The 16468-nt window shown below is 40.1% G+C and overlaps 1 protein-coding gene across 1 annotated transcript; it reads left to right on the forward strand.

Moving 5' to 3' along the window:
• The first annotated feature begins 256 nt into the window (after positions 1 to 256).
• Positions 257 to 10636, forward strand: LOC135100004 (putative uncharacterized protein DDB_G0271606). Its single transcript, XM_064002826.1, has 6 exons — positions 257 to 335; positions 5445 to 5609; positions 6147 to 7468; positions 8031 to 8149; positions 8538 to 8654; positions 9811 to 10636. Exons 2-6 carry the CDS (start codon positions 5591 to 5593, stop codon positions 10028 to 10030), a joined length of 1797 nt encoding a protein of 598 aa, XP_063858896.1. The 5' UTR covers positions 257 to 335; positions 5445 to 5590; the 3' UTR covers positions 10031 to 10636.
• The last annotated feature ends 5832 nt before the right edge of the window (positions 10637 to 16468 follow it).

Below are 16468 nucleotides of genomic sequence, written 5' to 3' on the forward strand. Positions count from 1 at the left end.
TCCGACCAAAATCCACTTGGACCTTGATGATCATCTAGATAACATGAGATCAAACTTCTGGCATTGTCCTGCTAGGAGTTCAGTCCCCATCTGATCTTCCATTGGCTGCTCTTTTGATGATATGTTTCTATGATACTCCTAAGAGGAGTATTAGAAGGGGCATTACATTAGTTTTAGCATAGATTTATCTGCTATGTTTTTACCAGAAGTCACCACCACCAGCCTCTCTCCCCAGCAGGTAGGTGAGACCTTGAATACTCTGAGTGACTGTCCAGCTGAGCCATTTAGGAGCCATTGGGACTCACTGACAGACAAAGGAAACACTTGAGTCTCAGGTACATCTTAACTATATGGATAGTATGGCCTAAGGTCCATATGCATTGGGATCACTCTAACACCATCTTTATTTATTTCTTTTCTTTTTTTGTTTGTTTGTGCTAGTGTGTGTTTACCTGATTGTATTTATCTACAGTAGTAGCATTTTGGAATCCACATGCTGTCCCAATCTCCATATCTACTTGTGTATGATTTAGTTTAGTTATATGTTATTAAGTATTTCTTGTATGAGACATCCATATGGAATTTCTGGCATGGTGGTAGATATATAGAAGATTTCTATGCTTCTAAATGAACACAATTTTTTTTCCATCAAATAATTCTTTTCAACTTTTACATGACCTCTTGTATTTCCTGAGAGTTTAGTATAATTGTACGTATCATCTATTTTAGGTAATTCCTTGAAGGAAGATAAGGAAGGCTGCATAATAAATTTTGAATTTTGGTATGCTATAAGCAGTACCCTATAAAAATTCATGAATGCAGAAAGTCAAAGAAGATTAAAAAGAATAAATGAAAAAAGAAAAATAGAATTTGATACTTTTCTAAAAATTTTTTTCCGAGTGGAATCTCAAAGAATGAATAAAATAATAAATTAATGAATAGCACATCTACCTTCAACTTCATCCAAGTAAATCCAAAGATGAAAGAAATGAATGAATAAATAAATGTTAAAAAGTTGGAATTTTGGCTGATGAAAGTTAACCAAAGAATTACACATACTACTCTACCACACTTCCCTAGATAAACTTGAAAAAAATTATAAGGAGCAACCTGTACTTATTGAAATCCCTCACACACGCATACATGAAAAATCTCACCTGATAAAAAAAAAAAAGATATTCCCCCCACAAAAAAAGTATGATTCTTCTTTTTTGTTTAAGTCCATGGACTAAATAACAATTTCTAATACCAGAACTTTTTTAAAGATTTCTTGGGGTGAAGTTAATTGAGCAAAACGTGTCATTTATTGTACCAATGATGCAATCATCTGCATTTTTTCTTTTTAATATAACCTTATGTCCCACTCGTGCATTATTTAGTTTATTTCCCTTCTGATGCTAAACCTTACTTGCCTCACATCATGAATCATCACCTTGGTTCGGTATTCCTATGCAGACTCGTCCTTCACATCAACCTGCTTTTTATGGCATTTTATATACGTGTACTTTTATATCCCAGCCTGTCTCGTTCTCATTCTTGTTAATATTACTACACCTTAATGATGAAAAGAGGTTACTGATGGTGGTGTGTGTATTTACTGGGCTTAGCGAACTTGTCACTTTTTAGTCACCCACTGTCATACAACTCACCACCTTCCTTCTCATCTCACTACTTGACTGTCAACTTGTGTTGGAATCAGGTTCTATTAATTAGTTAATAAATAATTTCTTCTTTTTATTATTTTACATGTAATTATTATTTTATTTATTTTCTACATTGAAATTTCTCTCTCTCTCTCTCTCTCTCTCTCTCTCTCTCTCTCTCTCTCTCTCTCTCTCTCTCTCTCTCTCTCTCTCTCTCTCTCTCTCTCTCTCTCTCTCTCTCTCTCTCCTGGTGAAATAATTTAGTACGATATGGTGAGAATGACTGACGGGATATATATAATATATATATATATCTATATATATATATATATATATATATATATATATATATATATATATATATATATATATATATATATATATATATATATATATATATATATATATATATATATATATATATATATATATATATATATATATATATATATATATATATATATATATATTATACAAAAAAGGACAAGAGCACGAGAAGTCTTGGTAGGGAAAAGGCACTCGGGTGAGGAAGGGGATGTGATGAGGATGAGTAATAGGGGTGAAGTGCCGGCGAGTCCTACTGGTAGCACGGGTCTCGTGGGCATCTGTCTGGGAACCCGCAACAACTCGACACTCACCCGGCAGGGTCATGTATACGAGGATGTAAGTACACACCTGTCCTTGCCGCGGGGACCGTACAGAGAGAGAGAGAGAGAGAGAGAGAGAGAGAGAGAGAGGGGGGGAGGGGTTGGATTATTTGTCGACGCAAACAAAGAATAATAAATATTTTCAAATCGAATTAAAGGAGTGGTAAATTTATTTTTACAGCAAATTACGTGCAGAAATAATGAATACTTGATAAATATTAAAAAAAATACAATTAAAAGAAACAAGTGGACATGAGCAAAACACCCCATGCGCTGAACAAAGAATACTCAATTTAAATATGGCAACTTAGCGATAGTATGGCAAAGAGTTGTAATGACGGAAAGATTGGTAGCGTAGGAAAAGATTGAAGCTGGCCCGAGATATGGAGTTTTGCTGTGGTGGTCGTAAGTAGAACGACCAATTGAGATGAATGGAGAAGATAGGGAATGTTATGCAGTGGACTCGATGGTGACATTGTTGATGATCTCGTGCCTTACAATTCTCATTCCTATGACATCTTCCCGTCAGCGTGAAAATTATTTGATTGTAACGCGGATTGCATGAGTAATGGGCACGATTCAGAACGGAGTGAACCTATCTGGACGTGAGATGAAGGAGTGCACTTGTAATAATATCTGCTTACCTTAGTGTACTGGCAGAACCTGTGGGCAAGGGTTCGTATTATTTTTTACATAATTGTTTCGCAGAGTCTGTGACGGTGATTTTGTCACCTTTGAGTACGGGAACATGCTAATCCTGTCACTGACTGATGGCCTCGCTCGCCGATCGATCTACGTATTCTTGTTTTTAAAATTTGTGACATCTTTAGTTTTTTCTTCCAACCGAAACCATTATTTAATTTTAAGATAGCAGATTACAGATTATTTTTACTTAGTGTGGTACTAATTAAAGGTTTTGTTAGAAATACAACTGAAACCATTATTAAATTCTAAGATACCAGATTATTTTTACGTGGAGAGTCAGGTACATCATAATTAATGGAGGATTTTGTTAGAAATACAACGTTAAGATTGCCGCACGTTTCCGAACTAGATGGGAACATGCAGACCAGTCAGCGAGCGCGAGCATGACATCATCATAGGCAGCGATGCTGTGTTCGCGTGCCCTTTGACCTCACCATTACTGTGACAGAGCTGATGAAATGATTAAGTTGAATGATTGAAATTAATTGACGCTGCAGCAGTGAGGTCTTATGGCGCCTTGTCTGGTAATGAAATAAGCTATAATAACCCGAGCTGCTCTGCGAGGCGAAATGTATGATCTGGAAGAAATCGAGATAAGCCGAAACATTTGGGAATATGGTCTGATGTGGCATTAAAACTATTACAGGTACATTTGTATTAGAAGAAAAATTTGCAACTTACATGGAAAAGTTATAATGTTAGATATGGGAAGAAGAAATAAAGATAAAATCGTCTGTTTGACTACCACAGCTAACATTTTATGTTAGAAGAGTGGCGTGCATGGAAAAATCCTAATGTTAGTTATGGACAAATTTCGGAGAAAGACACCCGTCCCACTCTGCGAGATGAAACCGTATTTCTTCCTTATAATATAGGAGTATGATAATTTATTGCTCTATACGTCTTAGCGTCGCAGTTGTTCTTATGTCTATAATCTTACCAAACCTAATCTAGCTGCTCTCTGTGTATGTTTCCTAAATGATTCTTTCAATAAATCAAGTACGTAGCAACGGTATTGACGCATATAGCAGTGAAGTATACGATGAATACCAGGAAAATAGAAATAACAGTTACGTCTGCCAAGTGAAATGGGTGTGATTTGGAAACAATAATACCACTAAAAAAATACATAAGAAAGGAAAGAATGAAGGCTGAAAAAAGGAGTAAAAATAGTAATCCATACAGAATCATTATATATGTCTACTACCACCACCAACGCCACCACCACCACCATCACCATCGTGAATCCTTTACAGGTTCGTCAGACATACCAGGGTGGTGACGGTGGTGGTGGTGGTGGTGGCAATGTTGGTGGCGGCCGCAGGGCATCAAGGTCTAATGCCAAGGCAGCTCAGGTTGCAGTCTGGGCCCATCTTAGTGATGACTGTTGAGAGGGAGGGTACAAAAAGTAATTGTTTGCCTGTAAAAATATTTAATGATTTAGAAGTAAGTAGACTAAAATTAATATACATATTATACTACTACTACTACTACTACTACTACTACTACTACTACTACTAAATAAAAAAAAACACATATATATTGATTGCTGGTCATCATTTCCGATCCCTTCTCAACTATGAAACCGATACTGATGATTAGATATTTTTCGAAGCATTGTTATCCTTCAGGTTTTTCTTCCGCCGTCACTATGAAGGAGATCCATCTGTCACATCGTGTTTCATGTAACTGTTCTCGCTAAAGTTATCAGTTGCATGTTTTTTTTTTTTTTTTTCACCCAAGTCATTTTCCATACATACCTTGTTGAGTGACGGAAAACAGGATTAGTATGTAGTAGTAGTAGTAGTAATAGTAGTAGTAGTAGTAGTAGTAGTAGTAGTAGTAGTAGTAGTAGTAGTAGTAGTAGTAATTGTTGTTCATAGTGTGTGTGTGCTTAATAAATGTTCGTTTTGATACGTAATTTTTTTTTTTTTTATGAGTCCTGTGGATTATAATTGAAATCTGTAAGCAAGTTTCAGGAGTACAAAAATAAATGAATAAATAGATGATAATAAATTATTATTAATTGACATCTTTGGTGAATAAAGTGAATAAAGGATAAAATGTGTTAAACTGAAGTGTGCAGCATTACTGTTTTGTAAATGTGCTTAGACTAACATTGACTAATTGACTGACTGACAGATCGATCGATTGATTGATTGATTGAGTGATGGACTAAGTAACTGACTGACTGACCAACTGACTGACTGACTGACTGACTGACTGACTGACTGACTGACTGATGGACTGACTGACTGACTGACTCACTCACTCACTCACTCACTCACTCACTCACTCACTCACTCACTGACTAACTGACTGACTGATGAACTAACTGATTGATTGCCTATCTGATTGATGTAAGGCCCAGCAACAAGTCATATTGCACCGCAAGAAAAAAAAATCAAACAAAGCAGCTACATTAACCTGTTTAAACTCTGCCCATCAGCTCCGTTATGCAATACAGCACGTTCTGCAAGTGTCCCGGCCGCCCATCCATATGCTACACGGCTTGGCAACCATGTACGTATCGCCTGGATGGATATAAGCCCCACACATCCTAACCTGCTTCACACGCTGCCCTGACGCCTGGCCATGAAGGTTCTCCTCTTAGGTAAGGGCTCCTGCAGGTCTTGTGGACTCGGGAAGTCCTAGGTAGATGGTCTATAGTGCGTCCCGCGTGGTAATTGGTCACAAGGATGATAGATAGTGTATAGGACTTGGTAGATCAGCTGATATGACCTTCTTACTCCATAGGAAATCAGTCTGTTGCATCATAGTGCTTATTATTTTATATGTTTCTTGTTACAGGGAGTTTATAGTAATGTAGGTGTTTGGTTGTTTGGTTTAAGGGTGTGGTTGGTACGATAAGATATTTTATTTTCTAGAGCAGGTTAAAGAGAAAATTGAATTAACTATTAACTCGTAATAATCACAAAATTCTTTTAGCTTTGGATTGACTGATATTGGTCTTTCAGAAGAATATTATTTTGTCTCGTCTTTTAGTTAGTGAGCATAATTGTTTTCATGATGCGAAATGTTGTTGCAACATTTATTGTAGATAAACCACAGTATGTAAAATCTGTCACTGATTTTTGTAATCTAGAAGCTCAGAATCTTTGAGACGCAACTTTTTTGTGTATATGGGCAGGCACCTTGCTGGTGGCGGCTTCTGGGGCCAGGCTGGGGAGCCTGCCGTACGTTGGCCAGCCTGGGGAGTTTTCTGCGGGGGTGCCCGTGCCAGCCTTCGGCCACGTTCTAACCACAAACCTGCACACATCCAGCGGTCACCTGCCACTCCATCAGCCAGCATTCAGTAGTACACAATCTCAAGCCCTTCTAGAGAGTGATTTTGTAAGCGAAAGCCATTTCGGTAGAAATGTTCAGTTTAATCCACACCAGCAGAGTGTCAGCAATGAATTCCAATATAGTCAGCTGCTGCCGGCACACCATGTTGCTGTCAGTGGCGGTTTCCCTCCCCTTCCATACACGCAGCAGGACACTCAGAGAAGGCAAGAAACCGTGAGTTCCACTGCTCAGAGTCAGGCAGACGACAGCTCCCCTCTCCAAGATGACACCGACCATTTCTCTCAGCAGAAGGAAGAGGGAAGTCGGATTTCACAGCAAGAACAAGGTGATAAAAACCGGCAGGACGCCAGCAGCAGCTTATCACAGCATAGACAAGACTTCAGTAGCTCTGTATCACAGCAAATACAACAGGATGCCAGCAGCCCCATTTCACAGAAGAGTCAAGAAGCCAGCAGTCCTATATCACAGCAGAGACAAGGTGTTAGCAGTTCATTTTCACAGCAACAGCAAAAAGACGCCAGCAGTCTCATCTCACAGCAGAGACAAGACAACAGCAGCTCTCAGTCACAACAGAGACAAGATTTCAGCAGCTCATTTTCACAGCAGCAACACCAGGGCCCCAGCACCCCCATATCAGAGCAACAACAGCAGGATACCAGCAGCCCCTTATCACAACAAAGACAAGACCCTAGCAGCCCTGTGTCACAGCAACAACGCCAGGACCCCAGCAGCCCCTTATCACAGCAAAGACAAGAGGCTAGTAGTCCCTTATCACAACAAAGACAAGACACCAGTAGTCCCTCATCACAGCACCAACATGAGGGCATCTCCCACTCCCAGCATCCACAGCTCCAGGATAGACGAACCACCTTCTCTGAGGCTCCCCAGCAGGGCAACAACCAGGGCAGTATAAGTCACCATCCGTTCGTCTCTCCTGCCCTGCCCCACACCAAGACCAGTGAGCCGTCTTCCACCTCGTTGTACCACCTCACTCAGAACTACGGCGTGAGTTCCCACATGGATCAGAGTTTCTCAGCACAGCAGTTTGGACAAGATCAGGGATACCAGGGCACAGGGCAAGAGATGCAAGAAGGACCAATTGCTGTGGAAGTTCAAGGCGTTCAGACCGAACGTAAAAGTCAGCGGGTAGAGGAGTCGCAGCAAGTAAGTGATTTTACTTCGTGCTTTTTGAGACTTCTCATCACCCCATCATCAGTCTCCATGATTTCACTACATAACAAAGGCCCCTCCTATCATTTGTTTCGTGCTCTTGCTTCTCATCCCACCATCATCAGTCACACTGCTGGTTAAAGGCTCCTCTACCTTTCCACAAATTTCTGTCAGCTATTTGTAAGTTTCAGGCCATCAAAGCAGAACTTATTTAATTTCTCAAGATTTCATGTTTATCGTGGCTTCTGGTTTCCATTGGTTGCCAACGTCATGAAACGCTGTGGTAATGTGCGTAGATTTATTCTCTGCAATTTATTGGATGGTTTCACGGGTTAGAATGTTTCTGTTTTTAATAAGTTTTACAAATCTAGGGATGTTTTTTTGTGTGTGTAAAGTATCGAGATTCTTATTGTATATTCCTTTTTTTTTAATCTTTTTATTAATGTGTTTTGTATTAGTGTAAAAAGTAAGATTTTCATAGTGAAATCAGTCACATAACAGGTTAGTCATTCAGTTCAACCGTGAGTGACAGGATGCTAACGAGGCCAGTCCACAGGTGCAGATATCTGGCCACATCGAGAGTGTCAGGGACCACACTGAGCTGGGCGTGTTCCAGACCTTCTCCGTGCCGCCCTCCGCTACTTTGGCCGACGGCAGCTTCCCCACCTCCTTCTCGTACGTCCTGCTGCTGTGTTGTGGTATTTTTTGAAGGAATATGAAAAAAAAAAAAAATTCTTGATAATTCTGCAACATTAACACACCATCTTTCAGTTTTCCACTTTCTCTCAGATTTTTCACGTTTTATATTCAACAGAATGTCTGTTTTATTATTATTATTATTTTATTTTTCCAAGCATCAAGTTATTCTCCTTTTAAGACAACTATAGTGATTTCACTGCCACATGGTCAGTTGTTGTCTCTGCTTGAAACGCATATAATTCAATTAAGTTTTTTCTCAGTCTTATTATTTTTACTGTCTTGTTAAATTTCGCCATGTAATAAGAGCCGCTTCCTCGTTACTGCAGTTATGGCTCTTATCTCCTCACCTTCCCTTCGTCCTCAGGTGTCAGAATTATGGGCGAGGCTTTTACGCAGACCCCGAGAGCCAGTGCAGGATGTTCCACGTGTGTGCCCCTGCGAGGACTGCCGAGGCTGCCACTCTCACCCAGTATCGCTTCACGTGAGTAGATGCAGTGTCCACCCAAACCTTAATGTATTCCCCTCTGCCTCCTCTTTCTCCACTTCTGTCTGTTCCATCAGCCAAGTCTCATTTTCATCGTCTGTCATTTTCTTTTCTTACTGTGTCTTCATTTGTTTACCATCCAAGTTTAGTGTATTCTCCTTTATCTCCTTTTCTTTCCTCACCTTTATCTATTCTGTCACCCAAGTCTCATTACATTGTCTTTCTCTGTCATTTCCTCCTCTTCCTTCTCTTCTCCACATTCGTCTATTCAGTCAACTAAGCTTTATTACACTGTCTTTCTCTGCCATCTTCTCTTCCTTCTTTTCTTCACCTTCGTTTGTTCCATCACCCAAGCTTCATTACATTGTCCTCCTCTGCCTCCTCTTCCTCCTCCTCTTCCTACTTTGCCTTCATCTGTTTCATCACCAGTCCTGTTTTCTCTTGTCTTTTCCCTTTTTTTCTGGCACCTTTACGAATCTCAAGCTATTCATGCCCATTGTACGTACCCTCTGTTTATCTTACCTTCACTTTTGTTTATTTTATTATTGCGTTCATTGATTGTGTCGCTGTACCCGCAGGGACTCCAAAAACTTCGCTGTATGAGGGCTTTGTATTTTATAATCATGTTTAATTAAGAAATGTGACACAAACAGTAGATGTACGTGGATGAAGATGAAGATAAGTATGTTCTTTATAACAGTGATTATATGTTTGGAGAATTTAGATAAGGGAAGATGTACCACCACAGGCTGGTTATATTATGGTGCATAGTAGTTTTTTGCGAGGTGTAACTAAATTGGTTTGTACAATATGTTTTTTTGCGAAGTCATAATTATTATTATTATTATTATTATTATTATTATTATTATTATTATTGTAGTAGTAGTAGTAGTAGTAGTAGTAGTAGTAGTAGTAGTAGTAGTAGTTGTAGTAGTAGTAGTAGTAGTAGTAGCAGCAGCAGCAGCAGCAGCAGCAGCAGCAGCAGCAGCAGCAGCAGCTTTAATTGTTAGTTACCGTTGTCATGGCCACCGTCAGCCCTGCCTCAGCCACTCCCTTGCATCATGACTCTTGTCCCACCCCCCAATTCCCTCCACCACTCTCCTCCTCTGCTCTTCCCCAAGCACACTCCCAGCACCACGCCCGTTCACCGCAGGTTCCGCTGTGGCGAGGGGGAGTGGTTCGAGCAGCACTCCCTCACCTGCACCAGCGCCCTGTCCTCCCCCACCTCTTGCCTCTCCGCCGCCGTCCTCTTCCCCAGCAGCCACGCTGCCTCCTCTGTTCTCTTCTCTGACTTCCCCAGCGCCCTGCCTCCCAGCCATGACCTGTGCTACCTCGCGCAGGGCCACGTGATTACTGGGGTGCGCCGGAGGTAATGCACACGCCCTCCATTCATCCAACCAGCGTCTTTCAGATCCCTTGATTAACCTCGCAGTCTTGCTATGTGGAAATAAAATTGATGATAGGAACCTGCTAGAGCCACGCCACTATTGTGTTTGGAGGGATGTAATGATCGTGAGACCAAACATGATCCGCTAAATTAATTCATGTGTCTTAGCCTTAAAAAATGGGAAAATAGATGGATAAGTGAAAAAAAAAAAAATCAACGCAACTTAAGTCAGATAAATAAATAACTAGATGGATGAATATAAATCTAGGAACATAACACGACTTAACAAACTAACCAACGTATCTAAAGTTTAAAAATTGATGAATACATAGATAACTGAAGGAAATTAATGCAGCTTGACTTAAATAACTGAATAAATACATATGTGGTTAGATAATTACCAACGCAACTTTAGTAGACAGATAGGCAATGAAATTGACAGACAAGTGAATTAACAGAGAGGCTCAGGAATTTAACACCTTACAGTACGATAATAACAACAGAAATTCACTCTCCAAACGAAACCAACAGCATCTCTCAGCTGCCGTCATGATGCGGTGCTGAATAATGAATAAAACCAATATGATGCAACCGTTGACTTTTCTTGTTCTTATTTTCCACTGACGGTGTTGTTCGGTGTCCTCCATCCATCTGACGAGCAGCAAGCACCAGCTACGAGTAGCTATTATAGAAAAGTACCACCTATCGCCTCAAATCTTCTCCAGAGAGTCATAACCTGTACAAAGTGATGAACAAGAAAGAGGAAGAAGAAAAAGCTTCGATATATAGAATTATGAAAAAAAAAAAAAATCAAGAATGAGGTCAACGTCCCTTGGGAATTGCTTGGTCCACGAATATCTCTTAGATATCTCATATCTCCAGAGAGCCATGACCTAAACTGAATAATAAAAAAAAAGGAAAAAAAGCCTGCATACATAGAATGATAGAAAAAAAAAAAAAAACAGCTCAACAACGAGGTCATGAAGCCTTTTGGGGATTGCTTGGTTCACGAATCGAGCAATACCGAACCCAACAGTAGCAGAAGACGTGGCGCCACCGACCAGCCTGGCACGGCGTCAAGGTGACTCCCCACGGCAGAGCCTTGGCGGGGAAGGGGAGAAGGAGGACACATGCGTGGCGGCCGCCAGTAGGGAGTCATAAAGGGGAGGAAGAATAGGAGGCAGCGGAAGTAAGAAATAAGGGAGGAGGTCATAATGTAGGGGAGGTGAGAGAGGCTGCAGGAGGCAGTGAAGTACGAGTACAGTGGGGATGTGAACGCAGGGACCGCATTCATAAACGTCCCATCTCGACTATTTACAACAAGCTTTAGTGGAAATGATTCGGGTTTTCGAGAGGGTTCTCATGATTCTTCCCATAGTTTATGAAAAATTCTACATCTATGGAAAAAAAAAAATGGTAGTGGAATATATTAGAATTTCAGAATTTTCAAAAGTGCTTTCATGGTTGGTTATAGTTTAACGAAAATTCTACACCATCGATAGAAAACGAGAAGAAAAACACTGGATATGTTGGTGGCATTTTAAAAGTATTCCTCTTGAAAAATACAACGCGTTTCAAAGAGAGTTCCCATGAATCTAGTAAAAATTCAACGAGAATTCTACACTATGGAAAAAAAAAAAATGGCGGCGGCCTTTCAAAATATTCCTCGTGAAAATCCAAAGCGTCTGAAAGAGAATTCTCAAGACTTTAGCCTCAGGATTCTACACCATTTATATGAAACAATAAGAAAACACTGATCATGTCGACAGCATTTCAAATTAGTCCTCCAGAAAATCCTAAGCGTTTCAGAGAGTCCTCATGATTGTAGCCATAGCTTAACGAGAATTCTACGTACACAACAAAGAGAAAATTCATTATACCATCGACCTTTTAAAATTATCCTTGAGAAATTCCAGATCGTTTCAAAGAGAGTTTTCATGATTCCAGCCATCTACATCATCTACAGAAAACCATCTGTAGAAAACAAAAAGAAAAACACTGAATACTTCGGTGGCCTTTCAGAGTAATCCTCGATAAAGTCCAAAGCTTTACAAAATACAGACCCAGAGGTACGGAGACGCGCCAGGCTACGGTAAGAATTTATTACACAACGGGGGGGGAGAGAGAGAGAGAGAGAGAGAGAGAGAGAGAGAGAGAGAGAGAGAGAGAGAGAGAGAGAGAGAGAGAGAGAGAGAGATTAGATAATTAAGTTTACGGTGGGGGGGGGGGCGGTGGCCTGGCTCAGTCAGTCCTTAATGTCACTCGGGAGGGTCACACGATATAGTAGCTGGACCATAAGAGAGAGAGAGAGAGAGAGAGAGAGAGAGAGAGAGAGAGAGAGAGAGAGAGAGAGGATGTCTGATACGTTAAAAAAATAATAAATAAATAAATAAAATCTTACTTTTCTTTTTGTGTTTTGGCTTCGTTTTTTTTTCATTTATTTATTAATTTATTTTCTAGGTTGGAGTGTCGTTCGTGTCGTTAGTGCGGTAAGATGAACGTAAAGGCAGTTAATTTTTCATTTATTTTTTTCTCATGATTCCGGATAAACAGACACCAACAGTACTGAAATTGAAAAAAAAAAAAAGTGTGGTAGGTGAGTGTAATGCAATAAGGAATCACGTTATCAGTGTCATAAGAACAAATAAGAAAATAAGGGAAGCAGCAAGAAGCCATCAGGCCTACAAGTGGCAGTCCTGGTATGAAACATAATTTCTATTCTTTTTTTTTTACCTGTCATCCCCATCCATAAATCTGTCTAATCTTCTTTTAAATCTCTCTCTATGACTCAGCACTAACAATCTGACTATTGAGTCCATCCCAGTCATCTACCGCTCTATTTGAGAACCAATTCCTTCCTCTTTCTTAACCTAGATTTTTCAAGCTTGAACCCATTATTTCTTAAGTCAGTTGGAGGTAAATATTTAAATCTGTCTTCATGTCTGTTTCTGCCTATCTCAGTGTTATCTCGTATGCATTTTTTTTTTTTTTATCAAGGATGTGATAATTTTATAGATTAGATGGGAGAGAGGTATGCACGTTTTACAGAGTAACTGTCACGTATAAATCTACTGTATTCTGTACTTGACGCAATATTCATTAACTTAATATGACACTAGAGGTTGGTGATAAGCGATCGATAGCATAAGAGGTTGGTGATAATTGATCGATATAATCATTCGTAAAGATACTCGTAAATGCCTCGCAATCTCCTCTCTCTCTCTCTCTCTCTCTCTCTCTCTCTCTCTCTCTCTCTCTCTCTCTCTCTCTCTCTCTCTCTCTCTCTCTCTCTCTCTCTCTCTCTCTCTCTCTCTCTCTCTCTCTCTCTCTCTCTCTCTCTCTCTCTCTCTCTCTCTCTCTCTCTCTCTCTCTCTCTCACAAAATAGTTCGGGGAAGTTTTGTGTGGTAACTTTCCTGCGGGTTTCATGAGATTCCATTTTCCAGAGAGAGAGAGAGAGAGAGAGAGAGAGAGAGAGAGAGAGAGAGAGAGAGAGAGAGAGAGAGAGAGAGAGAGAGAGAGAGAGTGCTGAGGGAGGCTGGTTCTGCTCTTTCTCGCTTTGTCTCTCTGTTTATTTTTTTTTCTTCCTCTCTTCTGTGCCTTTAATGTTTCCTGTTGTTTCTTCCTCGGTGTTTAATGTTTTCAGTGTTTTCCTTTCCGTCTTTTATTGCTTTTTCCTTGTGTGTCTGGTTTATTTTCTTTTTCCTTTGAGTCTCTTTCATGTCGTCTTGTTTTCCCATTTTCTTTATGTTTTTCTTTGTTCTTTCTTTCACCCTTCTTCGTATGTCTTTTGTATTTTTCTTATCTCTTTTTCTCTTCTTGCGTTTAATGTTTTTTTTTTTTCTCTGTATTCTTGCGTATTTAATATTTACCTGTTCTTTATCTTTTTGCCTTTGTATCTTTACGGTTTCTCTTTTTTTCATTATCACTATTATTATTATTATTATTATTATTATTATTATTATTATTATTATTATTATTATTATTATTATTATTATTATTTATTAATTAATTTATTTATTTATATATATATATATATATTTTTTTTTTTTTGTGTGTGTTTCAAGTAGAAGTGACGCTGCAGTTTGGTGTGGTTTCATCTGTGATAGTGTGTGCTTCCTATGCTTCCTCATTGCCTCTCTCTCTCTCTCTCTCTCTCTCTCTCTCTCTCTCTCTCTCTCTCTCTCTCTCTCTCTCTCTCTCTCTCTCTCTCTCTCTCTCTCTCTCTTTCTCTCTGTATTTCAATTTATTTTTTTTCGTCTTCTCCCGTTAATTTGCTACCTTTCCTTTCTTTTCTTCTTTCTTTTCTTTTTTTCTTCCTTCCTTCCTTCCTTCCTCCCAATGCACCGTTGCACAAAAAACAAAACAAAACTGCAAGGTAATGACAAACACGAAGGCGACACTGAATTTCGTGCTGAGTGACTAATTAAGGAAATGAGACCAAGTTTTGTACGTGACACCACCGCCACCACCACCACCGCAGCTTCTTTTGCATTAGTCCTCCTCTCGTAATTTTTTATCTTATTTCATGAATAAAAACTACCACATTTTCTTCCTGCCTATGTTTTTTTTTCTTTTGCTATTTGAATTTATCGTCTTTTGTTTGTAAGTCTCTCTCTCTCTCTCTCTCTCTCTCTCTCTCTCTCTCTCTCTCTCCTCTCTCTCTCTCTCCTCTCTCTCTCTCTCTCTCTCTCTCTCTCTCTCTCTCTCTCTCCCCCCTTCCTTAGTTATTACATTTTCTCCTTAGTCATACACACAAAGATATTTTTCTCGTATTACGGAAAGCCGTCATAATTTTCTCTCAGTGTTTTCAGGTGTTTTATACTTCCTTGTATTAAAGAAAAAAACATACACAGTTATCTAGCATACAGCAATACTTTTAAATAAGGTTCGATTTTTCTTGGGCGTGGTCAGATATTTGAGAAAAGTTTTGTTTATATTCTTTGGTATAAAGATAAAAGTTAATAGAGAAATATAAAGATAAATAGACAGTAGGGATTAAAATTAATGGTGATTTCTTGTCATTATCTTTGTTTTATTTTATGCATTTGTTTATTCCAATCTATTTTTAGAACTTCGTATAAGTCTCCTCATGTAATAATATGTAAACAAATAAATGAATAAGCAAATAAGATGAATGACTATATAAACAAATGAATAAGTAAATACAGAACCAGGTAAAATAGGTTAATATATAAGTAGAATAACCAATGCATTTAACGAGCTCGTGGTAATCAGAAATGCAATTAGGAATATAAACAGGTGTGTGTGTGTGTGTGTGTGTGTGTGTGTGTGTGTGTGTGTGTGTGTGTAAGCTAATTAATCAGCCGGAGGAAACCATGCACGGGTGGGGCAGGACAGGACAGCAGCACGCCAGGAAGCACCCCCACTCTCCCCCTCTCTCATTCTCCCCCCCTCTCACTCTCCTCCTCCCTCACGCCCACCCTTCCCTCACGCCCTCTCCCTCACGCTCCCTCACGTGACATTGATCGCGCCCTCAGTCACTGTAGACCGTTTCTGGCGACCGTCCCCTTGTCACTTCCCTCTCACCTGTCCCTTCATCCCTCTGCCACCGCTCCCCATGCCTCCCCTCTGTCACCCTTCGTCATGCTGCTTCCCCGTCACCCCCCTCCCTGAGCTGTTTGTTTTCTCTCCTTCCTGATTCCCTTCCTCCTCCCTCCTTCCTCCTTCACTAGCCGGTTTTCCTTTTTCCTGTTTCCCTTTCCTTGCTTCAATCCCTGTTCTGTTTCTCTGTCTCGCGCCTTTGATTCTTTGTTACTTTGTTCTAGTGTTCTCCCTCTTCTCTCTCCCTTCATTCGATACCATTAGTAGTGCTTTATGATTTTTCTTTTCCCCTTTCTCTTTTCTTCTCTTAACTGTCATTGTCATTATTCACTGTAGAACCTGTATGCCGTCTTCAGTAAACCACCACCACCACCACCACCACCACCACCACCACCACCACCACTAACAACATCATCAGTTTCTTTTGGATAATGTTTTTTGACTGCACTCTTTGGGTACTGGCAACTTTAGTGGGCATTTTTTCCAGTTCTTTCGTTGCCCTTAGAGCCCCTTTTACCTAAACAAGAAGAAGAAGATCAACAACAATAACATCACCAACAACAACAACAACAACAACAACAACAACAACAACAACACCACCACCCATCACCACAATCCACATTTGCAATCATCCTTCACCACCTAACCCCAGCAACGCCAGACTCACTACCTGCACTAAATCAAAACCTGTGTGGATCGTGTGGCAGCCGTGACCGCCGCCTGCCCTGGCCTCCTATATCCCGCCAGCAGGTCTGAGTCATACGCGGGAGGTGGCGGGGAGGCAGGAGGCAGGAGGGTGGTGGGTGGGGAGTAGTGAGAGAGTGAGGGTGCCGCGTGTGTCTGGCCCCATGCACCGCCTCG

Source organism: Scylla paramamosain, chromosome 1 (assembly GCF_035594125.1).
Source record: "Scylla paramamosain isolate STU-SP2022 chromosome 1, ASM3559412v1, whole genome shotgun sequence".
Taxonomy (NCBI): domain Eukaryota; kingdom Metazoa; phylum Arthropoda; class Malacostraca; order Decapoda; family Portunidae; genus Scylla; species Scylla paramamosain.